Consider the following 26,621-nt stretch of genomic DNA (forward strand, 5'->3'; position numbering starts at 1 on the left):
CAACCACAATATCTTAGCAATCACTCACAGACAACTTTGCAAACCTTTGTGGGTCTGCAAACCTGACGATTCACTGTATTAGAGCTATTTCTGGAAACAAGATGCCAGCTTTCATTACAGCGTATTATTATTCAAAGTGTAAAATAACTACATTACTATCGTATGCCTTGCATGCAAAGAGCCTCACCTATCTAAAACAACAGCTAAGTTTTATTTGACCCACAGAATTCATACAGTGGATGTTTTGGAAACTAGACTTTCAAGCTTTGCTGTCTTCTCATGAGCAGCAAGCATGAGATTCTAGAGGAATGGAAACGGTTTTAAATCGTTTAAAGAGGAGTAGTGCCTGGCTTCTGTGATGTTTTGAATTGGTACAGCCGTCTGCAAACGTCAAAATCATGAAATGAACTAATTAAAATTGAAACCCCAGTGTAACCTATAAAACTTTATTCCCTTTTATTATTGAGTCATAATTAGATCTGTGATGGTTCTAAATATAACTACGTACCGTATGTTATGTGTCTTTAACTATAATATAGGGTTAGAAAACTTCAGCTGGAACATCCCTACCTATGAGATGCATCTTTCATGTTCCCAACATTTTAAAAGTGCTCATCTAAACACCAATGATTTATTTTCTTATTTCCCCCTCAGAGCTTAAACATACATTGGCTACACATGTGATGAGTAACACACGAGCTAAGGAGAGACATCATGATTCTGATTGATTTTAGCACTTTGGTACCTTGCTAAAGGAGAGTCTTGGTCTGAAGTACTGCAGTGCTGGATTCTGGTAAAAACCTTTTGACTGAAAATTTCCAGCAGACTGAGGAAGAAAAGTAATCTGAGACCTTTCCCTTAGACAGCTAATCTTCCTAGAGTGTTCTTAGTGGAGTGAGATCACTCAAAACAGCTTGTACAAAGTGAAACAAGCTGCCTCATACTTACATCAGGATCGAAGTCCTCAGACAAATAGAAGGTTAACAGACCATCTCACATCTTGGTGAGCTTCTTAACAGCCTCTGATAAAGCAGCTCTTAGAAATGTTAGTTAACTAATGCTCTTACACCAGGGGTAAATTACCTTGACCATCCTGTAGCAAGTGTGAGGATAAGGCTGTCCATAACATAACAGCCAGGCACGGAGCTAACACGAGTTAAGGAGTTAACCTCCCAGCCTACACAAATGCCCTTATCCTCTAGTAAATGAGAAGCCATTTACAGCCCTAAACCACGGTACCGTAACCTTAAATTATCTCATATTGTGCAACCATCATATTTCAGATAAGCCTGAGATAAATTGTAGTCCTAATAGTAACCACAAAAAATTATTTAGATTAGTTGTTATCCTTCTCTCTGAGGATCTTCCATCGCTCAAAGTAATTTATCGCGTTTTCAAGAAAATCTATTTAAAGATTCTTTAATGTTTGGAGGTTGAAAAAGAGATCATTAGCAATTTAAAAAAACCACAAAACAAAAAAACCCCACAACCCAACCAAAATCAAAAGAGGAGGAACAAAAGAAAAATGTTTCTTTAAAACAGAGAGCAAAGCTTTTGTGTTCCCTTTTCTCTCCTGTTCCCATTTCCCTTTCCACCTACAAATCACCGGTATGATGGCAATATCATTAACCTCTATAGCATCACTGGCTGCAAACTGTTTTAGTTAACACATTTGAATTCACACTACATCAGAGGAACTGACCCAACTGTATTTAATTAGAAACCCAATTAGTATAAAAATTTTAAGTATCTAGGAAAACAGATGTTCTAAATGAAGCATATATTTTACCTGCATAATCAAAAGGGAGACATGCCCTTGATAACTTACAAAGAGAAATCTTACCTAATCTAAGTCACTGCATGGTTGTAATAAATCAGCCAATGGGTTGGTGCAATATTGATGGTAGGAGTGTTTAAATCATTACTTTAGTCCAGATCAGCTGTGAGCTTTTGTATCAAATCTCCCAACTGCCTTCACTTACTGTGTTTCACAACACAGAACAGTTTTAAAATATGTGAACTAGACTCTTTGTCAATGAAACTAGACCAGAAAATTCATCTCAGGAATACATCTAATGTACTACAAGCGTTAGATAAGGGACATGCCAAGAGAAGTGCTTGTGAAATTTGCAGAGAATGGATCTCACTCTGCGTTACAGAAGCATATCAAAAATAGTCTGCCTAAGTCTACCCTGTAGTACTCTTACGAGACAGAGTAATCTTAGATTCGGGTAAAGATAACATTTTCAGTAATAATGAGATGAAATTTTTTAAATGCATCAGAAACATGTCAGTCACTCTGTAATCCACATACTCCTTTTTCATCATATAAACCATGGCTTCCTTCAAACTGCTTGTAAACAATAATTAGGTGGTGTGTGACTGCAACTTGCCTGATCAAGATAAAAGGCACTACCATCTCGGATCTCTCGTCGCTGTTTGAGGTCGGTTTCTGTGGTGTCCCTCGATAGTGCGATATATTCAACCTCCCGCTTCGTTAGCTCCTGTGGACAATAGACTGAAGTTATTACAAAAATAAGACTATAACCCCAGCAAGTGAACTTTAACAACAGGCCTAGTGGTATAATTGTACAAGAGCTCTAGGCAGCAGCTGAGTGATCTGAAATAACTCTTAACAAAATCTAATATCTCTTATTTTTAAGATGTTTACAAAGTGTTCTGCCTCAAAAAAACAGTTTGAATTTCTGCTCAATAAACTTTTATTTTCCCCAAACCAGCTCTAGAAACATAATAAACAGCTATATGTTCTTTCCATTGAACATTCGTAACATCCTGCAAGTTAATCTTCTGGTTCTGGACTCTGAAAAGACAATTAGCATCTGCAAATTATGAATAATAATCAGAAGTGTTCCATAAAAGATTGAAAATCTTCAGCTCTCGCTGCTCAGTAACACTCTGTGATGCAGTTGTGTTTATTACCTGTACATGCTTTGCCAGTACACTTATGGACTACACTGTTCTTATCCTCTCTCCCTTTAATGTCATGAGATGCAGCCTGCATCTGTAAAATTATAGACTATTTCAAAAATGAGAACCCATGGATTATTGTTTTGTTTCTTTTGATTCGAATACAAGATATACAAGATATACTTAGAATTTTCTATCTTAAATGAAAAAATAAAATCCCCAATATATTTATACCTGATGTTCCTGTGACTTTCATATCTGGGCTTTCATGTGTTCTGCTAGGAAACAGATTCATGCTGAAATGCTCTTTGCCCTTGCCCCTCAATTAAGGTATGATATATTTAACACATAGTAGTAGCTTTCAGCAACAACAGATAAAAGTTTCCCAGGCTTACGTAGCTCCATTAAAGGGATGAGAGCATGTATCAGTTCACATGCAAAAACCAGCCCTCACATAATTGTTTGGGGTGGCATTGAAACAGGAAACTGCAGCCTTTCTATTCCAGCTGAGGTGCACGCTATAACAAGACATATTCTGTGTCCCATGCCTGGATATCAAGTGTTCCTTGAGTCCTCTCTTTAGGTTATACCAAACTCTTCTCATTTATTTTGAGGAATGCTTCGAGCTACCTAGTAGCATACCTCGTTTGCTGAATTAAGAAACATTTGCTCTCCTTTTCAAAGTTCAAAATCTTGTAGCTTTCTCCCGTATGCTTTACCTCTGAGAGTTACTCTTTGAATTCCGATCCTTCCATTTTTGAAGAAATGGCTGACATTTATGACAACTGTTTACACATCTCCATTTGTGATCTTTCAGCCCAACCAGATTCTAGACAGACCTCATGGCAAACAAAGTTCTACCCACATCACCTTTTGGAGCAGACAACTCTCTCTTCCTGATAGTTTAAGAGCACCAACAATTTAAATGTGAAATTTTGCACATAGCGCTGCCATGGTTCACGCAGATGGACGTAGGCAAGTCCTTCCCACATTCCAAGAGAGGATCATACACACATCTACTCTTTCTAATCACTCATGATAACTGTTCCCAAATGTTACTCAGAACACTCCTCTCCCAAATCCTTTCCTTCATTTCTTTTTTTATATAACGAAGCAAAAACGATTTGTTGTCTGTAACAGTCAGCAGATATCTTAATCTTCTAACATACATAATGCCTAGAACAAACTGTTTCTCCATTTGTGATAGCATATGGTAACACAGTTTTCCAACTTTTTTTTTTTTCCCTCCCCCCTGGAGTTTAAGCAGAAAAACATGTATTAAAATGTCTGTACTTTCTATTCGTCTATAACAAAAATTGAACTTTGGAAAGCACATTTATGGAAAAACTTATGTACCTCCTAAGTAGCTTGCTGTAAGATTTTCTAGGACTACCTTTTACAATTTGGCTAGTAGAGGAATGACTAACTGACATTAATGACAATGTCTCCAAGAATTTAAACCAACATACTTACCAGATACTGCATGGCAATAGATCGCCGGAGTGGCCCAGGAGGACCAATAAGAAAGACATCTTGGCCAAGAAGATCTTTCTGCATTATCCATCTTAAATGGTGGACTACAGACTGGGCCAAAGAATCTGTCACTTTGAAAGAAACAGAAAGAACACATTATTTTAATCTGAAAAGTGTTAGATACCTGGCCATTCACACATTTTTTGATTCTTATCTCCCAAAATAAAACAAAGACACAAAGATATGTTGCCCTAAAGCTGAATAGCTGAAGAGCAGGGAATTCCACACCCAGGTTATATTAGACTACTCAATTTATGTATGTTTATATACTTATCTTACCCCTTGCCTTTTTCTCTGCCCAACTTTGTCCTTCAAAAAAAAAAAACAAACCAACAAAAACCAAAAAAAAGTTGGTTGATTCTCATTTCGTTTTAAATTGATCAACGCAAAGATTGTTTTTTCATTACCCAATGTTAAGTGGACTTCTCAGCATCAGCTAATACAATATAGATACGTTATTAATAATTTCTAAAAGACTTATCCAGTCTATATCTCAATGCTTCTGTGAATCATGAACTTAAAAAAAAAATAAAAATACTGTGCTTGCATCAGATTAATGCTCAGGTATATATTTAATTTGCTATTTTCTTAAAAGACAACTGTATTCCTGTTTACGTTTTGACACAATAAAACACAGAATTAAATTATCAAGGAAATGCAAACCTTGCAATATCACTACATCAATACCACGCTGCTTCCACAGCCCCATGAAAAAGCAACTCAAAGCAGTTCCACTTGTTTCTATTTAGAATACCACCCCCCTGTTATTTTAACAAGCATTAACCCAATTATAATTAGACGGAAACCTTTACCCCATATATACAAATGTTGGCAGCACTGGAAAGCACCACACAGAAGGAGCACACTGAAGGAGGGGCACTGTTCCTGCTGCTGTATTTCCCTCTATCCCCAAAATACTCCTTCCCCTACCCCCCAAGCAAAGCCTGTCCCTTTCTCAGGCACAAGCCAAAAGCACTAGGTGCAGGAGGAGGAGAACACAAGCAAGCCAGGAGGAATGTTTATGTATGCATAAACGTATATGGTTGCTTTCAGAACAATGTGACAAGACCGATGATGGGGTTTGAAGCTGGAGCCTCAAGGGTGGTGTCTGGGACGGTGATGTGCAGTAAGAAGGAGCAAGAGGGGACAAAATCTTTGAATTAATACTTGGTTATTTACCTTTTTTTGCGGTGTGATTCCTGGTTGCAATTAGAAGGCAAGATCTTAAAAATCAAGGCCTCGGTTCTACATCAGCTTTCCTGAGGCAGGGGAGACAATTTGTGTGGGGCAGATTTAACGACAGCAAGTAATAGTGTCCCTCAGTTCTGAGGGGTTTCAGTTCTCTGTTGGGTCTTCACATACCAGAATGAAAATTAATTTTTTTAAGATCATAGAAACAGTATTAAATGACGGCATGAGATTCAGGGAAGATTTTTCAAGCATAAAAGCAGATAAGGAATGCTTTATCAAAAAATTTTAACTGAATTTTTTGATCTGGCACTCAGGAAAACCATTTGAAATCTTCCATTTCCAGAAAAATCTACCATATCCTTACCACCAATACAAACAGGAATAGCAGATGCATGTAGGTGAGCAATCTATGCGTTAGGATTATCAGATTAATTTTAAGTAAACATTTCAGGTTTGCCTTTTTGTTTTGTTTTCTAAACAACTGTCATTAGCATGCCCAGGATTAGTTGTCATATATGGTATGGTAAGATCCTATGAATGTAAAGATATTTTCTTCTCCACTGCAATACTGTTTTCCAAAAGCAATAGACATCACACGTACCACACGCAACAGGCCAAATAAAAATAAATTCCTCACAGAGAATAACAAGCTCCTTCCGACAAGATTTTCAAGAAAATTACAAAAGTTCCTATTACATACATTCTTCAGGAAATCATGGAATCACAGAATCATAGAATTGTCTACGTTGGAAGAGACCTTTAAGATCACCTAGTCCAACCATCACTCTTACTCTGATAAAAAAACTCCACTAAACCATGTCTCTAAGCAATATGTCAACCTGTCTTTTAAATACCTCTAGGGATGGTGCCTCAACCACTTCCCTGGGCAGCCCATTCCAATGCTTGATAACCCTTCCAGTGTAAAATTTTTTCCTAATATCCAATCTGAACCTCCCCTGGTGAGCCTTGAGGCCATTTTCTCTTGTCCTGTCGCCTGTGACTTGGGAGAAGAGACCGACCCCCACCTCTCTACAGCCTCCTTTCAGGGAGTTGTAGAGAGCAATAAGGTCTCCCCTCAGCCTCCTCTTCTCCAGGCTGAATAACCCCAGCTCCCTCAGCCTCTCCTCATAACACTTGTGCTCCAGACCCCTCACCATCTTCATTGCCCTTCTCTGGACCTGCTCCAGCACCTCTATGTTTTTTTTGTGGTGAGGGGCCCAAAACTGGACACAGTACTGGAGGTGGGGCCTCACCAGTGCCGAGTACAGGGGGTAATACATCACACCAGCAGAATCGTTCCATCCAAACTTTGTGCTGGACAGGTATGGTAATTTGAAGAGTACCCCACAAATAAGAAGTATTATATAAAAGGTATCATTAAAATTGCAAGACAGAGATCTCACTGAGAGGCACATTCCTTATTACTCCTACCTGTTACCTGAACACGTTCTCTAAAAAAAAAAAACAACCTTTGCTTAAAGTGGACAAATAAACTTGGAAATCTTGCTGAAACACTGAACTCTTTCATGTCAGAAGTCATGCATTGGAAGCGTGGCAAAAACAGCTTTGACACAGGATGACTACAAATGCCTCTGGTGTAATTCATATTAATATGCGTAGCTATCTTTTTTATTTTTAGGATGGCCTCAAGAAAAAACTCGGGTCAGACTTAAAAGCAGTACCATAAATAGAAACAGGATTTAAGAACCTTCAGCAGCATCTGCAAGACAAACTGTCATGTAAAAGAGAACATGACTGTACAGCATTAAAAAAAATCTAAAATCTTAGGAACATGGTTCCTGCAAACCTTAAGGAATTTCAGGGCACTTACATTCTCATCATTGTGTTTCAACAATGTGAAATAATACTCTGAAATAATAATATGAAAAATGCAACTTTTAAAAATCTCCTAACTTCTCTTTTTTTGAGAAAAGGACACGAAAGACAACTCCATAGTGATACAGCTCCTAGAAAATGGTTCCATTGTTTCATCATTCTCCTCACATACAGATCACATAGAGCTGGATCAATTATCATACCTATTTTCAATCACAAAGTCAGCACCCTGACCATCTGCAAACTCACGTAAAGGAAGCATTTCACAAATAGTACCAACAATTCAAAGCAGCATTCCCTAAGATGAACTGTCACGACAGCATCTTCTACTTGTCAGTTCCTTCTGTTCTAACATGCAATACCTGCACGCTGCTCCAAATATAAAGCTCGCTTCAGTTTCCCAGTGATGTCCTTCTAAAATCAGAAGAATATAAAATTTTCTTCATACATGCAGCCTATGCTGCATAAACTGTTTCCAAAGCACAGGATGCTTTTCAAAAGCAACTTCACAGATGCACGTATACATCACCTTGTATATTACTTCTATATATTTAGACTATTTGTCCCATGGTATCTTCATTGCAAAGAAGGTATGTTTTCTCTAACATGACTTGAAAAAACTGCTCTCTGTTCAAGTACTGTATATTAACTTTACTACAAGCACCACATAATCATTTTCTATGACATTTAGAAGACAGGGAAAATCAGCTGAAAAAAGCATCAGCGTGTATATTACAGCAATTTTTATTAATTATCCCATGAGTCAGATAGCATCTAATGCAAACTGGGTTCACACAATCTGTTTAGTGGCACTCTGCTGATTTGCAGCAGTTGAGTAGCTGGCCCTATATTCTTAATCTGCAGGATGGTGCGTAGGAAGCCTCTACAGTGTATTCCCAAAGACACCATCTGGCACATGCAAGAGAGTAGTCGGTGCTACAATTTGCTATTCCTGTGTATCAAGGATGGCCAGTGAAGGAAACTGGATTCTACTGCTTTGTAATATGTGATAAGTAGGACAACACCTAGCAGAATCCGAACAAACGTTTTGTAAAGCGAGAAGTTGAACCTGCACGGAGAAATCCCCAAATAAGAAAAGAAGAAAATGTTGTAGATAGATTTTGAAGCGAACGCAGCAGCTGCTCTTGTTTGATCCACAAATCAGCTTTTGATAAAACCAAGAGTGAAGTGGCTTTGCTAGCCTCGGAAATTTTTCTGTTCACTCATACTTGAATTCTCGGCATGTGCTACAGTCACTGAAGCCGTAAGATTCACTGGAGACAGTTGATAGTATCTGCTGGCAAGTCCTTGTGTCCCACCTACAGAAGAAATCCCATAAATGAAGGAGACACCTACCTCTTCCCACTGTTCAGAGACAGACAGTAAATAAACTGATTCCCAAGAATATCTATTCCAGATGTAGTACAAAATACATTAGAGCTCACGTCCCTGCATGACTCTAGTCAAGCACATAATAACCAACAGGCACTTAAAAGACATCAATATATGTAATTTTCAACAGAATAAAAAAAGACCTTTTCTACAGTGCACTGTTCAGTCTGAGAGGGGCTCCTTTTACGAGAGGCATGAAGTGAAAAAGTTCATGAGGTGAAAAAGATCTCCCTCTCAAATAATTACCAAGGGGGTCCTTTAGGTTTCCACAGCTGTTTGCAGTACATCCAACACAGAGGGCAGCTCCTGTAAAATACAGTTGAGGAGGAAGGGGAGAAGGAGGGAGGTCTTTGTCTAAAAACATAAACACGTTTCAAAAAGGGAAAATGTTAAATAAAACACCTGAGCTCACTGAGAGCTTATTCCACAGCTTGTTCAGGCTGGGGGACAATAAAACAAGAGCGTGAGTTGCCCTGGACATGGTGAAGGAGGCAGCGTGGCCAAGGTGAAGAGGGAGGCACTCTGTGTGGACGGCTTTCATTTAGCACTCGTAAGTAAAACGTTGCTGCTCTTCCAATTTTATGCTGATGCAGGGAGCCCAAGGAGTTTTCAAAGTCTCAGAATGTGGTTACATCACAGACAGTTTTCACTGGAATACTAGTTTGCCTCATAAATTTTTCGTGGAAAAGGTCTTCATTCCAAAAATTTTTGTTCTTGCGGTGGTAAGGAAACAAGTCGCGAGTCTTTGCAGGGGCTTAGAAAGGGGGAAGCTACTTCTTCTATGACACCATAAACTCATTTATCATTAACTCCTCTGAGTTGATTGCTTCACAGGAAGGTGTAAGATCTACACAGGCAATTTGTACTTCTCCATGTGAGTATAAAGAAAAAGAGAATATAAAGGAATCATGTAAAACCAAATAGCTTTCTGGAAGGAACCCTGAATGGGACTGAGAAGACTATGTTTCTCTTAGAGATATATAAACATGGAATAAGTGAAACTATTCTTAGCTGGATGCACATCTCATAGGGAAATACCTAGCCAGAGCAGTTATCTGTAGCTCAGACTCCAACTGGAGGGATATTCTGTGTCTGCTTATGAGCACAACAGCTCAGTCCAGCACTGAAAAGTTTGAGAGATTCTAGAAAAGACCAAGAAGAATTATCAAAAGAAATTGGAAATCAGTCTAGAAAATAAATGACTGAAAATCATAATAACCGTTCTCTAATATGCAAGAAACAATCACTGTGAAGAAAAAAAAGTTATCTGTACATCAAGGTTATGCTAGTTAGAACAAGCTCCAGTGAACTAAAAGTATTTCCAAAAAGATCTAAATGAGGCATCAGAAAAAGCTTTTTTTCACAAAAGAAATGTTAATTACTAGAGCAAAGAGGTTCTGGAATTTACGTCACCAGCACATTTTAAGAACAAGGAGAACAAACACCTCTCAGGAATGGTTCCAATTCAGCTGACCCTGCTTTGAGGCACAAGGAATTCCACCCAGCTCCACCCAGACCTTCACTGTAGGTTTCTGCTTCAACCTTGCTATAGACAGAACGGGGATAATGGTGTTAATCATTCAGAGCTCTACTGACAAAACCCCACTATTTCAGATCCTGGATGAGGTGGTAACAGCCAAGTAGCAGATCAGTTGTAAGTCCACATGAAAACCCCAACTGCTGTAATAATCCCCACCTCTGCCAACAGACATCTCTCCTTAGGCAAGGAAAGAAGAAATGTAATGGCAAAAGTCTCTGTTAGCACAAAATTACAGTCAACCAGCGATAAAACCTGTCTCTGTAACGCGTTGCACTCTGACACTCAGGTTTAAAGTCAACAGAAAGAAGAACGAACACACATTCCAGCGCGAAGCTGGACCCACTTTGGGCAATAACTGAACAGACACACTTGTCCCTTCTTCAGCACTGTGGTGGTGCAACACCACTCCGGGAGAAGGACACAGAGGTGTGTGACTGTTAAAGTAATATCGATCTTTCAGGTGAAAAATAAAGTACCAAAAAAACCGCTGGCACCACTGAGCCTACTTACAGAGAAATAACCCCAATGTCCTCACCATTAAAACAATTCCCTTTCAAGCACAGAAATCCATTTAGTGCTACTTCTTCTGCATTTCATTATTATATACATCCAAACATTCTGTTTAAATTCCTCATGATAATTAGGCTTCCATATATCTCAACTGACAAAACTATAGGATTTATTATTTGGGTCCTTGCATTTTTACGCATGTCACTTTGGATGCACCATTGGGGAGGGTGCTCAGACTCAGGACATCTGGCGTAAAACCACAGGCTGTTTGAAATTAATCTTCCACAATTCAATGCAGTTGCCTGCAATGGGACAACAGCCAAACTCCCAAATGCACCTTCAGAGAGCAGCAGAGCAACCTGGTGTTGCAAGAGAACATCCCTTTTCCTGCCTTTACAAGGATTTGCCTCATTGAACAAAATGTCCTGGAAGAGCTGTTAGGAACTGTTTTGTCAAGATTAATAAATACATGAAATATCAGGTACATTGTCATCTTAATAAAACTTCCAGAAACCACTAATGAAAGCAGTGCACTGACATGAACTCAATATAAAAGAAAAAAATTAATGAGCGTTCTCACAATTCAATTTTAGATCTGAACTATCATGGAAACCCATACAAAGCTCTTCCAAAGTATAATTAAAGAAACAATCATGCTTTTCAAGCATGGTGAGATTTTAAAAACGTAGGGTTTATTTTTACTGATAAAAGAACAAGCAGGGCAAAAATAAATGCCCTCTTTCTACAACGTGTCAGGCACAATTATGACAAAAATCCCATTAACAAAATTCCCCTGTGTATGATTCATTTTTACATGTCACTTATAAAAAGAAAAATAAGAATAATTCAGATTGTATGTACCTTTAATTACCATCTTCCAAGAAAAAGCCATTTGCCAACAACAGCAAAACAAATTAATATTTTATATTAACACACAAAATGGAGTACTTGATACAGGACTTGCTAGGTTCCTAACATAAAACCTGGAAAGCAAGGACATGAAAATATAAGGTAACCCGCAGTATCTATCCTATCCACTTCTACAAAATGTAACATGGTTCAAAAAAAATCAGTTTAATCTGGTAACACAAAAAATGAAGGCTTTTGGTATCAATTAAGTGACAAAATGACAAAGATTAAGTTTTGTAGGTACTTAATACCTCTATGTTCCTTATTTTGTTACAATTTTCTACAGAGTTTTAAGGCTATTTTTAATACTAGAAGAATAATATTGAGTTTAAAATAAATTATAACATCCCTAAATTTGCTGTAAATTATAGATATGCACTTTCAACATTACTGTATTTTAACATGGCTCTTATCTGGCAGAATAGCAAAAGCAGAAACATTCTATTCTACCTAAATGATGAGCTAGAAAACAGCATTATACACAGTACTAGTAAATGAACTGCAACCACTTCGGTTCCCTCCTCTTATTTCTTACTCCACTGCAAACATTAGAATGTCTGAGACCTTATCAGGGTTATTTCCCACTTAACTGGATGACCAAATTATTTCTAGTCTTAGTTGACAAGAAATCAAGTAAGTACCTTTGTCATTTAAATGTAATATTAGGTACTACAATAAAATTTCAAAATATGTAACATTTCAGTTTATACATCAGTATAAACATGCAATTATGTTCATGTATTTTACACCAAAACATCTGTCTCTAGTATCTGTATATCTGTACCTATCCTACTCTAAGTACAGGAATACGGATGAACAACAGTATCCCAAGCATGACATGGGCTCTTTTCAGCCATGATTATTAAAAAAAAGAGAAACGACTAATAATAGACCAAATATGTGCTAATAAATGTTACTTTTAGTTGTAGTATCTGATTTTTGCTAAGATCCCAGTATTCTGTACAGTTCCATTTTTAATAACGTTTTTGCTATAAGATTAGTTTTCAACCACTTTTTCCTTCTTATAATCATTAACTAGAAAAACCTCTAATTCCCTGATTCTACCAAATGTTTTCATAATTCTTTTTCCTTCCCAATCCAAAGAACTGAAGGAGATGCTGTTTAACTTAGAGCTAACATCTCGCTGAAAAGTGCAGATTGACCAAAACATGTAATGGCATAGTGTGGAGGAGTGGAAGGAAGGAGGCTGTTGTTAAAATTAAAGCATTTAGTACAGCACAGAAAATCAGAAAGCAAAACAATCTACAAGAAATGTGAATAAGTGAAACAGACCACATTAGCCATTGACATAGACAACTGATACCCTTACTATATGATCAAAATGAGAAAACAGTCGTGAAGAATAAATGAGAAAAAGCAAAAATTGATCATTTAAGAAGCTATAAAAAGTAATAATACAGAGCAGCACCTCTCAACTGTTTGGCTGCAATCCCAGGAAACTCACGAGGTACGGGAAGTGTCATTAGAGTCTAAACCAGAAAACCTTTCCTCATGGGCTACCCTGTAACACCATGGCCTGACACGTGTCATAGGATATATTTGGTACCTAGGTCACCCAGTAGGAAAGCGTCCCAGTGTGATGCCTAAGGGGTATGGGAATTAAGCAGCCCACAATCCAGATACAGACCAGCCTACTAGTCAATGGGGGGACTTCACACTCGTTAAAGACTGAAAAAAATCAAAATCTCCTCTATATTCCTGCTACAGCTCTCAAAGGACAAACGTTTTGGAAGGTTGCATATCAAAACAAAGTTAAGAAACAGTCATCTAAATACGTCAATAGTAACACTGATGTCCCACTGATGTCCCACAGTTCCTACAAAATAAGGAATCACAGAATGGCTGAGGTTGGAAAGGACCTCTGGAGGACATCTTGTCCAACCCCCCTGCTCAAGCAGGGTCATCTAAAGCCTGTCAGACTAACTGATGTCTGATGAACTGAAGTCCTACTGCCTAAGAACACAATATAAATGTTCACACAGCAGCTCCATCCCTTTCTGATCCTGTACACCTTTAACATCCCTCTCGCCCTCAGTATCTCTCTCCCAGCAGCTATCTGCCATCCTGCCAGCTGTGCACTGGCAAGTCTACTACTGATGTATCATTCTTTTAAAACCAAAATCAAACAAAAAAACCCTCCATCCTCCATTGCCCCAAAACCCACTGTCCCAGCAGTTTTCTTGATGTCCTCTTCAAAATGTCATGGAAAGAATTTAGACATGTTGGAAAGCAAACTGAAGTGAATGATCACACTCAAGAGTCCAGCTGTAGGACCTCGCAAGCCCAGCAATGACAGTCACTGGGAGCTCTCAATGCTTGGCCATGTCAAGACTTACATGTCCCTTTAGAATACCATGTGTGCTTGGTTTTGGTCTGAGAATTTATCCGGGTGGAAAAGTCAGTTGTTGGTGGGGTTTTTTTAATTCAAATTTCGGACATCTGGCAACCTACATGTGAAAGTGCTGAACAAATGGCAGCTCTTCACTTTGGACCCTCAGGAAATAGTTGGCCTGTATTGTCCTAGAAAATGGCACAACAAAAGCACAATTCACTTGCTGATCCACAATGCAAAAGGAAAAGCTCAAGAAGCCTGTATTCTCAACAAACAGGAAGTATGGATGGCTGAGAATGCGTGGCATTTTTAATTGGGCATCAAAACATAATGTGAATTAATTCTAAGTATATGTATCAGCATTGTTAATGTGCATAATTGGCTGTGACTTCTGTAAGTATTTGATAGCATTTTTTATCACTATGCAATTGACTTCCTATTAACTAGATGGATTGCGAAGATCTGTATGTTTGCCAACAACAGTAACATGACAATCTGGGAATATTAAATATCACAGTAGAAAAACACCATACGTCTGCCATATAGCAGAAAACTCCTAGGACATATAATCACATTGCAACCAAATGATAATTTTAAACTGCCACAGTTTCATGACCAAACAATTTGAAATTACTGTATTATTTTTATATGTAATTGCTGGATGAAACCCCTTTTGTACAAAATATTTAAACAAACAGTCCTTTTACTGTCCCGCTGACCAACGGGACAAGTTACATGCAAACTTAAGAGATTCCTATATAACCAGCTGAAGCAGAGACACAGTAAAGAACTTAGCAAAGATAGTCTTTCCCAAATTGTCTGCTTTTTCAGAACATATTTCTTAGATAATTTCACTAAAGTCAGTGGAGTGACTTGAGTAAGTAAAAGTTTTTTGAATAAAGCCTTGAAACCCATTCAAAAGGAAAAGGAGATTCTTACTGTAGTTCTGTGGAACGAGTTCTGGGTTCTTCGGTGTTTTGAGTTTAAAAGACACATCTCCAATAGTGACAGTATCACCTAAAAAGAAAAGAGAAAAGAATTCTTTTAGTTTCCAGATAATATATAAGTTTTTAATGTCCTTATATTAAAGTTTAAATCATAGGCCTGCTGTGGTAAGGCTGTGTGTTCACAAAGCAGCCTCTAACATGTTTGAGAACTGTTTACTAATTAGCCTCTGCTGCTTTTCAACAGCTCAGGTACTAGGACAATTTACACCTAATTAATAATCTTTGACCTTTTTTCTTTTGTTGCTGTTGTTATAACCAAAACTTACTTTGTTGGGAGCTATGGAATTCAAGCTCACTATAGAACCCCATTCCAGGTACCCTTGTTGATTTATTGAAATGAAATCCTCAGACTGTTTGTCTGCAGAACTAGCAGTGAGGAACACTTGTAGGGGGATGATCTTCCTGAGTTTTCAAGCAGCCTGAAAAAGCATCTGTTGGAGGTATGAAATGATATATTCCTGTCAGCAGGCCCTTCCTGCACTCTCTCTCTGACTGTATGGCTGCAGAACCTGGCACGTTTAAGAGGTCTCACACATTTCTTGCTCTGGATTTCACCAAAACTAAAGCACCTGGCCATTTTGTCTCCTGGTCTCCTAGTCTCTAGTTTACTAACCAGGGCCTGCCTATCTTATCTGTCTTTCTTCACCCACAGGCTTGAATAAAAATGCAGGGCATGCCCTGTGTACTTTCTCATGAAAATCAGAAGTGAAATCTAGTTTGCAGCCAGGAAATGGGCGAGCACCAAGGCAGCAGAGGTCACACAGTAAAACAGCACAACACCCAAAACCCGTGAAGCCAAGAAAATGAGCTGCAGACTGATAACAAACTCAAAGTTGTTTTGCTTTTTTTTTTCCAAGAGAACATCTGGGCCATGCAAATGAGTTCACAAGTATTAAGACCACGAAGCTGAGATGACTCTAGTAAAATGGTGTTTTTTCCATTACTGCTGCTGAAGATAACACCAGCTTCACTGCCCAACAGGTGCAGAAGTGCGTGCGTGAGGATGGAGAGGATCACTGGAGTAAGACGGCTGCGCAGGGGTGCAGTTTTGCCACAGCACTCTGATTACACTACCTTTCCATGAACTGAGGCCAACTTTTGGAACTGGTTCTTGTGCTTTTCTGAGAAACGAGACGTAAAAGAGACACAGCCCGTGAACAAGATCCAACTCTAAAAATCCTTTTGTTGAGCTGCACCTTGTCCTACAGCATCCAAGAGGGCACAGTCTACAGTCACCCATCTCCAGCACAGAGTCAAAGAGTTTGGAAGACCAATGCTGGAAGCAGAGAGGGAGACGCTGAAGAGGAAGCTTGTCCAAATCGACAGAGGCAACTAAAACTCCTCCCCTACATCCAGCAGCTCTCCTTCCAGAGACTCCAGTTTTGCACTCAACTGCAGTTCTCCTCCAGCATATCCAGATGTTACTGCTCATATCACAGGACTGAGAATCCCCAGGTTCCGACATGACTCAGACAATCCACAGGAAAGCTTACACATTTAGGACTAGATTTACAGCAGCCAGAGAATCACCTATAGCAACAAACAGGAAGCAGCGAAGAAAGGATTATGGCTGATTTCCTCCCAAATTTAAGGGCTTAACAATGATGCTGAGACTGGGATTCATAGCCTGACATACATGCCTGCATGTGGGTCTTTATGTTGCTCTTGAAGCCCAAATTATCACCTCCCTATTTTTTCCTTAAAATAATGGCAGAAGGCAGTAAACTGTCAGTTGTTCCCACATGACAATACATTGCTTCCATGACTTGCCAGAAAATGGGAGACTTAGACAATAGCAGTACTGCAAAATAAAAGGTGGCCAAGGGCTCATCCCTGGTCCTAAGGATAAGGAGTACCAAGCAGTCTCCACGCTCCCTGCTAGAGCTAAGCGCCCTTCTCTGGCAGATCTGTGCAGGAACCAAGAAGTGGAAGGGTCCCAAACAGAGCTGTGGCCAAGCTAATGACCAGGCAGCAGTTTGGGGCTACAGGTCATTTCCTGGCCCTTACTGAATTTTCAGTTCAAATGCACCCCAGAGTTCTGTGCCCTCTTCAGCCTGAAGCCTTCAAACTCACTCCAAAAAAACATCCCGCAACAGTTCAGGGGACTGGTCACCATTCTGGAAAGTGTTCCATATCTTAAAAAGTCACTGGACAACAGACATGACCACTGCAGGGAGTAAAATCTAGGCTTTGGCTTTCACAGGGTTTTGCCCACTTCTCTAAGTTTTAAAGGAAAAAAAGCTCTTTTACTGCCTAAGCATCATCTCCCCTTCCCCTTCTTCTCCTGCAGCTCCAACCACCCTTTCTCACTGAGGAACAGCTAAAGGATTGACCAAAACGCCTCCAAGTTGATGTAAACATCCTAGGAGCCCACTGCTTCTTGCAAAAGTTGACACCTCCTCTCTCATTAGCTCAGCCAGGAAGAATTTTAACATCCTAAAAAGAGCAGGTTGCCTGATATATCCTTAGGAAATTAGTGCCAGTTTCTTTTCTCACCATTCCTTAGCCAACATGTAAAGAGACAGGAGTATATGACTAATTAGCTCCCAGCTTAAACCACCTCAGCGCAAGTTGTAAATCCTCTCTCATGCATACACAGCCGTCCAAAACACAGGAGGGACAAGATGCTGAAACAACAAGGTGTCAGACTTTTTCAATACATTGGAATGATGGTATCATCTACAGGAGAGAATGTTAATCACCTCTTTTATTGGCATAGTACTGAAAAGCCTTAGTTGATTTCCTGTACTCCCTAAAGAAACAAACAACTTAGTTTAGTCTAAGTGAAAAATGGAAAATGCATCTGTTCTCCTGGTATTTATGTCAGTCCATAACATGCTAACCCTTGACCAACACATCTAATCATGTCCAAAAATGCCACAAACATTCCAGCCATCAACAGTCCTTACAAATTTTCATGAAAAATGGGCTGGGAGGGAACTATGTGCAAGCTGAGGAGAGAGCTAAGCACACAAAATCCCTACCATACTGTCAGGGCACTCAGATTTTAACAGGTTTGTTGCTGCCTGGAGACAAACATTGCATCCAACTTGCATCTGTCCACAAAGCAAAAATATTAGCAGTGTTTAATAGAATTTTAAACAACAATAAACCAAGACAGCAGAGTCCATTTTCCTAGCTAAATGAGCACAGGGGATCACCCCACTAATCTTATCATAATTCCACTTAGGCTATATTTTCTTCTCCCATTTTTTTTCCTTCTGTACTTATTTAAAATCTCGTATTTGATTACTCCGTTTCCACTGCACTTCCAAACTCTTTGAACAGAGAAGTCACCCCAGACAGGCTCTTTCCAGCATTTCACCAGCTGGCAAGGAACTGACAACAGCCTGCTTGGTAAACCTGCTTGGTGGTGTTAAATCAGCAAGACTCATGATTTGAGAACATACATCCCAAACGATTTGTCTCCGCTGCAAATTATGGAATAGCCCGTGAATATTCCGACCCAGCTCTCAAGCTACTGCCACGCTACCGGGGACAAAAGCTATATACATGAGGTTTTGCAATGCAGACTTTGTAGCCTGTATCAGGCTTGCTTAGGCAAGCAGTGAAGACGTGCCCCTGGTTTCTTACCTCCCACGCAGAAAACAGTAATCACAGGTAGCACAGTCTTTGGGGAAAACAGTAGGATGCAAGCAGTGCCCAATGTACCCAACGAGCTATGGCTGCTGAAACAAAACAAGTGCTAAATAAGCTGGAATCCAAAAAGTAAGGAGGACATCCCATTCAGGGGGTGATCAACACACAGAGAAAACAGGTAGATTAAAAGCCCATGCAATACGGGCCAGAAATTGGGGGCACATAAAGATTGTGACTCAGTAACAGGGCTCTGAAGAGACTCTCTGAAAGAAGGAGGTGTGAAAACAGCCTCAATGCATGCAAGGAGCTCCTTCTGCTGCATCTGGAATAGACAGGTGTGAACTTCACCTCTGGCAAAATGGCAATTCAAATATGCACATACAGCTAACCAGTAACTGCAGTGCACTAAACTAGAATGGTAGGGCTTGCTGGACCCTGTTGTGGACTGACCCTGTTTGTTCTGACCCACTGTGGACATTTTTAATGTTATAATCTCAATAAGAAGTCTTCTTGAAGATGAAGCTTTATTATGCACTTGGCACCTTTGACCGCTTTTCTACTTAAAAGCTAGTATCACACCAACTATCCCTCTTCTCCTCTCCCTCTCCCAAGAAGAGACTATTCCCCAATCCTACTATTTTCTCCTATATGTTGAGAAGAAAAAGCCACTCCTGTTTAAACTATTTAGAGCAATGCTGGGCATATCTGAAGCGAAACACATCGCATCTCAACTACAATTTGAGAATTTAAGAAGCAGAAAAAAGTTCTGTTTCTCCTACTCGCCATTCCTCTGGTGAAATAAGACATTAAGAAAAAAAGAAGGAAATTAATAAATTTGAAATGGCTATTTTTAAATAAAGAAATCCTACAGCAAAAGAAAACACCTTGCGCAGATCTATATATGTGTTTAGTTTTTTGAGTGCACAACTGAAAGAGTTCCAATCTAATATGTAAATCTTTATTACCAGGGTTTTTAGGAGACATTACAATGAAGCTTCAGGAACACTGAGTTTTTAGGCGGCTGAAATCACTGCCTTTTGGCCTTTTTGGTCCTGAATTTATGTGAGATTAACACACTCCAACAGTCATTTTAGTATATTACACATTCACTTGTACACAGACCGTCCATCTGGTCTCAAAAGCCACTAACCGCAAGTGCATGTTAAAACTGTGAAGGTGCTAAACTCTGCTAACATTAATTTGTGTGTGATAAGATCACACCTGTTAAGAGGAAAATTCAAAATCTGTATTATATTCAAATGTATATTTCCAGGTCTTAATCTCATTCCAATGTGAGGGAAAGGAGAATAAAAGAAGGGGGATGGGAGGTGGATGCTTCTAACTGATATTTATCCAGCATATACCCATAAGGGTACAGAAAAGAGTGTCAGCCCTCATCCTTGAAGAGCCAACTTATTTTGAAGAAACAGAAATTACACTTTGCAGGATGCATTTCTTTTCTTTTCCCTCAACTTTTCTGAATACATTATTTGCAGGGAAAAAAAAAAAAGAAAGAAAGAAAAAAAGAAAAAGGAAAAAGCAGCTCTGTCTACACAACTTACTTATTTCTCTCATTTCATACCAGCTCTTGCTGGCCATCTTCATGGCTGTAAACATTACATACAGTCACTGGCTAACACTGGAACCTGTTCTGCATCTCATATTGGTACTGGCAGCCTCCCAAAAACATGAGCATGAGGGACAGAAACCCATTCCCAGCACTCACTACATTTGCTCCTTGACCACCACTGCCTTCCCACACAGATGAGATGGAGCTCAGCTGCAGACTGACAGCTGCTGCTGACTGGAATAGTTGGATGTTTACACAATAAAATCCATCTCCAATCTAAGCAAAAAAATCCACTGCACTTAAGCCGTCCTCTTTTTATGAGCAAAAGAAGTTCTTTCCTTCTAAGAAACCAAAATATTTACTTCAAAAATAAAATTTGGATATTACTCTATTTCTACTCAACATTATTGATAGACAGTCTATTTTTTTTACTTTTCAGCTCTGAAGTTAATGCTTTATTTTTCAATTGTCTGCTTTAGACTAATGATTCTCTCTACTGATTTAAGTCCAAAGTGTCATTAAAACAAACTCTTGGTGTTTTCCCCAGGAAGTGAACCTTTTACTCCATTTTTTCCTGCATTAATAGAAGATCAAGAACACGAACACAGAATCTTATCTGACATCCAGTCACGTAAGAAGCTCACAATCATTTCTTAACAGAGAGCTTTTTTTCCGTTTGGGCCAATAGTGTACCCTGAATGCAGGGAGACTGATGATGCTCAATTACAAAAGTGTTACAATGTGAAAAGTCAGTTTTAAATATCCTTAATACCACAATGACTCACATAGACTCGATATACAAATTTCAGAATATCTCTCAGTAATATGCTTACCACATCAAAGAAGTGCTAAGCTGTCCATTTCACCAATTACTAAAACACCTTAGAAATACTGGTCATCTTCTCCAACTTCCTGCTCAGCATCATCTTACCACCAAGACAAGATCTGACGAGCTGTGGCTCTGTCAGACTGAGTCTCAAAAACCTTCAAGGATGGATCTTCCACAGCCTTTCTAGCCAACCTCTATCCCTGCTGCGCTCCTCTCCTAGTAAAAAAGTTTGTCCTCCCAAGCCCCAATTTGTGATGACTGCCTCTTGATGTATTATCTGCCAATATTAAGTAGAGTTAGACGTAATCATTTCTGTAATTATAATTTCAAGTTGCCAACAGATGTCTCCTTTCTTAGACCTTGCAAATCTAACAAGCCCAGATCCCTCAGCTTCTCCTCACCATCAGCTGCTCTAGGCCCCTAACAATTTTGGTAGCCCTCAAGTGGACTCCTTCAGTTTCTCAATATCTCCCTAGAAATAGGGAACCAAAGACTGAACACAGCACTCCAGGCAGAGCGTCACCAATGCTTTCTAGAGATGAATCCTCCCTTTACCATTGCCCACACTACTTCTAATGTAGCCCAGTCTGTGGTTCACCTTATTTGCTATGAGGTGTTGGCTCATATTCAGCCAGACACCCACTGCAATCCTACAGCCTTTCCAGCAAAGCTGCTACTCAGCCAGTCCCTCCCCAGCCAGTGAGACACAGAAACACCTCAGTCCAGTGGCAGAGCTTCATCCTTCTCCTCCTTAAACCTTTTGACGTTTCTGTTGGCCCAGTCCTCAAGTTTACTGAGTTCCTTCTAGACCAAAGATCTGCAGTTTGTCAGATGGTAGGAATTTTGTCCCTACGTACCAAATAGCACTATTACACTCCTCTTCTGTTGTCCGGTCTGTCCTCATTTCCACTTTTGTATGCCCCCTTTTTGTGTTCATTGAGAAGTTTCCTGCTTGGCCAAGCAGGCCTCCAACTGCAATACCAAATCTTCCTGCACTGTGGAATCATTCATTCCTGAGCCATCATTAAGTTTTCTTTAAATATCTTCAAGCTCCCCTGTGCACCTTTCTTCTTCACAGTGGTTATCCAAAGGATTCTACCTACCAATCTCCTGAATAAGTGAAAGCCTGCAGTCCTTAGGACTAAGATCCTAATTCTGCTGCTCACCTTCCCAGCCTCCAGATCCACAACTCAATCACGTTACGGTTGCTGCAATCCAGGCTGACATCTATGACCAAACCAGCTCCAGTTCTTCCCTACTTGTGAACAGCAGATGAAGTGAAGACCGACTCCTGACCAGGCTCTCTGGCACCTGCATTATAAAATTTTTACCAACACGGTCTAGAAACTACCAAGAATGCATGCACAGCACCAGACTGCCCTGCTGGCAGATGTCTGGGTGGTTGAAATCCCCCGTGAGCATGAGGGCCCATGAGTGGGAGGTTTCTGCTAGCTGTCTGTAGAAAGCGATATCCACTACCTCCTCTTAGTCATATGGTAGCAGATGCTCACCACATCCCTAGTGTTCCTTTTCAAATCTTCCATGGCCAGTGCTACTTATGAGAAAAATTAGCTGATAGTGTTTTCAAACTGTATGAGGATTCCTGAAGTACAGTTTGCCCAGTGCAGAAGAGCCAGACTATTGGTCTATTCTAAACTGAGCTTAGGTATCAAATGCATCAGTATAATTTCAATAATGTATTTCATCTAAAAAGAAGCTACAACTGAAAATCAAATAGAACTGTTTTTACAGCTTCCCATTTACTGAAAAGATAACCAAGATAGACAAAACAGCTTTAAAATTTGCTATGGCATCTCCTACGCAACTATCCCGAGTCCCTGAGTTTGCCAGGCAGGTTCAACTGCAGCCTCATATATTAAGATGGGCAGGACTTGCAGAACACATCAACACATATCAGGACTGTAACAGTTGCTAAACAGGGAAATTTAAATTTTTAACAACTGCCAAATATTAAAACTCAGCAGCTATTTAATGACATCTACTCATGGGAACAACAGTGAAACCCTACCGAAGAGTGTATCTGCCTGACAGCTCATCCCTTTCTTCCAGCTGTATCAGCGTGGCTAATAAACGACACTATTTTTTTGCCACCAACCTTTTCGCTCTTAATTGTTAGAATAATTTGAAATAAATCAGGCATAACTCTGCAAACTTTCACGACAACTGGCTTTGAAAATTCCCGTCTCCATTTGCTGCTTTCTCAGTTGTGCTGACGCAACAACTGCTCATAAGGCCCTGCCATAAATCAAATCACTGGAATTGTTTCAGCCACCACGTTGCACAGCCCCCAAGTACAACCACGGAGGCAATGAACAATAGTGGCTATGTTAAGAGAAAGAAGAAAGAATGAAGTCCCTTAAATAGGTTGTGCCAGTGAAAAAAAACAAAAATATTGCCAGAACCACACTCCTAGCTGTCCACGTGTGAACTTCAACAAGATAATGACACAGGTGAAGTCAGAAAGGGGAATGTGTGCATTTACATCCATCATCAACCGATTCGTTAGTCTTTGGGCAGTAATAGACCCTGGAAAAAAAACCCAAAACAACAAAAAAACCAACAAAAAACCCACTCAAACCCCCTTCTAAACACATGACCTCATTCATAGTCTTTTTTCAGATTATAAATTTTTACCACAATCACTTAGATCCTGCACACCAATGACTAACATTACAGGCTTCTGAAGTCTGCTAAAGCTTTCACAATCAACTGTGTTAACACTCAGCAGACATTTTTGTATGTATCACTGAGATCATTCAGGCTTCAAACACAGGTTTGATGAGGAACTGGGGCTGCCCAGGTTTTGGAAAGCGTAGGAATTGAACCTGGACAGGCAGAGCTGTAGAAAACAGTGCACAAAGCTAATAGTCATTTTTGTCCACGCAAGTGAGAAAGCACAAATTGTTATATGTACATTGAGCAGCAAAGCACACGAGAGACCTTCCTTTACCTGTACTATCTGACTGGCAATGATTTTTATTTTTCCAGCTCTTCAGTTTTCACCAAATTCAGCTTTTGTTCCCACCAACCCCTTAAAGCACCTCTGATATTATGTATTTCATCAGATTTTGTCAAAAGTTTCATATTACACACAGATAGATACAAATAATTAAATGTCAGAGAACTGAGTTACGTAGAACTTGACTTTGTTCAGCTCACGCTGTTTTTAAAATAGTAATCCATCACAAATAACTCTGCAGTCTAGAAAAAGCTAATTCTTTTCAGTCTTTTGGAAGGGAGCATGAAACTTGCGTTAAAAATTAATCTGATTGCCGCTCTTCCACAACACTGGTTACTACAAATTAAGTTTCCCTCGTTAAATATGTTGTGCAAACCCAAACCCTTCCTAGATATTCCCATTACCCTTTAGTCACTGAGTGCCTCTGTCTCTCACTTTGAGATTTCTCTTAAGCTTTATTACTAGATAGCTCCAGCAGTTCCTCCACAGTCCCTGGTGCATCAGCAAGCCATATCTGCATTACAACGACAGAGCTGAAAAGCTAAGCATGGCTCCTTCACATATAACAGGACAAAATCAGGCATCAGTTTCTCCCTTACACTTAAAAGGTACCATCACAGACAGTAAATCTGATCTGGCAGGGATGTCAGATCCAAATTACTGGGTAGACAACAATTTGCTCTTCACTTGACTGTTAACCCCTTCTGTCCTTTTCTGAAATATTTTATCAGCAGGGAAGAAACACGCAACCTCAATGCTGCTTACAACGAGACTTGTAATTAGAGCAGCTGCATAGACACAACAAAAAAAAGTATTGCACAGAAAAGTTCAGACCATCTCTTTTTAACTTCAGTAACCTCAAAGGAGTGACAGGGCTTGCAAGAGGACATGCAATCATCTTTAAAATAACATTAATTTAAAAAAAAAACAACCAACAAAACCCAAATAATAAATTGTATTCCTAATATCAAGGTCCCAAATTCACAGAGGCACAGAAAGCACTATAATGAATGAGGTGTCTCAGGTGCTGGGAAGGCAAATATCCCTCGTGTTACCCCTTAGCCTGCCTTTAATAAACTACAAGATTGTTTAGAGCTTTGAGATTTAAATCTTTCTACCAAAATCGTTATAATCATTGATTGTAAGTGGGAATACTCCTGTTATTCATATACATATACAGTGTATTCATGAATATTGCTAAGTTAGACTCGGTTCCATTCCACAGCACATGGAAATTATGAAGTATTTTTAGTAATACTGCATTTGCCACCATTTCATTTTGGTGAATTTCTTCTTGTTTTTAGGTTATTCACTCCAACAAAGAGCTGAGAAGTGCTGAGTCACCTTCCTCAGGTGCTTGTTTCACACCTTGATAACTTGTTGCCTTCTATTCCTATTTAAGATAAGTAACTCTATTTTTATTTTTTTAGTACTTTTCAAATATTTTCTAATAAAAAATTCTTGAAGGAATTTTATGGTTATCAATCCCTCAAGGGCTTCCCTCTTGAGAAACTTGTGAGAAACCAAACACATATTTAAAGAAATGAACCGGTCAACTAGTAAACAGATTAAAAAAATAAAAGCTGAGATAAATGGTATCGAGGGGGTATAATTACGAGCTTTAGCAAGTGTACCTCACCATCAGAATCGCTCGCTGTCATTCTGTCTACCTAATTTACATCACTCGCTCTGTATTTAGTAGCTTTGTTGCTTTTGGCATCCATTCCCACAAGTGTCACATATGGCTGTGTCCTACCACAGGCATATGTCAGCAATTCCAAGTGCCACTCGTGCCCGGCACAGGCCCGTCAGCTGGCTCGGAGGTCACCGGAGGATACTCGGGGACAGTTGAGGTCAGGCTCCCCAGCCTACGCGAGCTCAAGGTCAACCCCTTATCTCGTTACCCTGGGCGGCCTTGGCATCAGCCTTGGCAGCCCCTGACACGGGGTATGGCTTTCGCCTCAGCGGCAGGAGACAGCGGCCAGGCGATGCAGAAGCAGAAAGCATCGCAGGATGCTAACAGGCCACTTGATGAAGAAGAGGGGTTCTCAGAGGTACAAGGCTCCTTCGCCACTTCACTGCGTGGAAAGAGAGAGGTGAAACACCATGGAAAGCCACCCTAAAGTGCCCCTGCAAGCCCGCGACTGAACTCTGCCCTTTCTTCTCACGCAATACTCGCAGGCATGAGAAGAAAGAGGGATGGTGGCACAAACTGGACAAACCAGCAGCCCAGAGGGTGGTAACCTCCCTCAGGGCCTCCTCCTCCTCCTCCTCCTCCTCCCGGGTCGCCTGGCCGAGGGGAGAGCGGGGCTGCCCACATCCCCGGGGCAATGGGAGGCGGGGGGAAGGCTGTGGGGAGGCCGGGGCCGGGCCAGCGCAGGGAGGGGGTCGTTACCTGAGCCGTGTAGAGCCCTGATCTCCAGGCGGCCGGACCGCCCGGCGG

At 40.0% G+C, this 26,621-nt stretch overlaps 1 protein-coding gene across 1 annotated transcript in view; it reads right to left on the reverse strand.

Moving 5' to 3' along the window:
• The window catches only part of VWA8 (von Willebrand factor A domain containing 8), a 197,883-nt gene extending 171,268 nt beyond the window's left edge, over positions 1 to 26,615 (reverse strand). The window contains exons 1-4 of the mRNA XM_014966088.1: positions 26,574 to 26,615; positions 15,132 to 15,209; positions 4,402 to 4,532; positions 2,394 to 2,504 (exon numbers count right to left, since the gene is read on the reverse strand). Coding sequence (XP_014821574.1) covers positions 2,394 to 2,504; positions 4,402 to 4,532; position 15,132 — 243 coding nt within the window. The 5' untranslated portion in view covers positions 15,133 to 15,209; positions 26,574 to 26,615. The remainder of the gene's footprint in view (positions 1 to 2,393; positions 2,505 to 4,401; positions 4,533 to 15,131; positions 15,210 to 26,573) is intronic.
• Positions 26,616 to 26,621: the final 6 nt, after the last annotated feature.

Source organism: Calidris pugnax, unplaced genomic scaffold, assembly GCF_001431845.1.
Source record: "Calidris pugnax isolate Ruff unplaced genomic scaffold, ASM143184v1 scaffold20, whole genome shotgun sequence".
Lineage (NCBI taxonomy): Eukaryota > Metazoa > Chordata > Aves > Charadriiformes > Scolopacidae > Calidris > Calidris pugnax.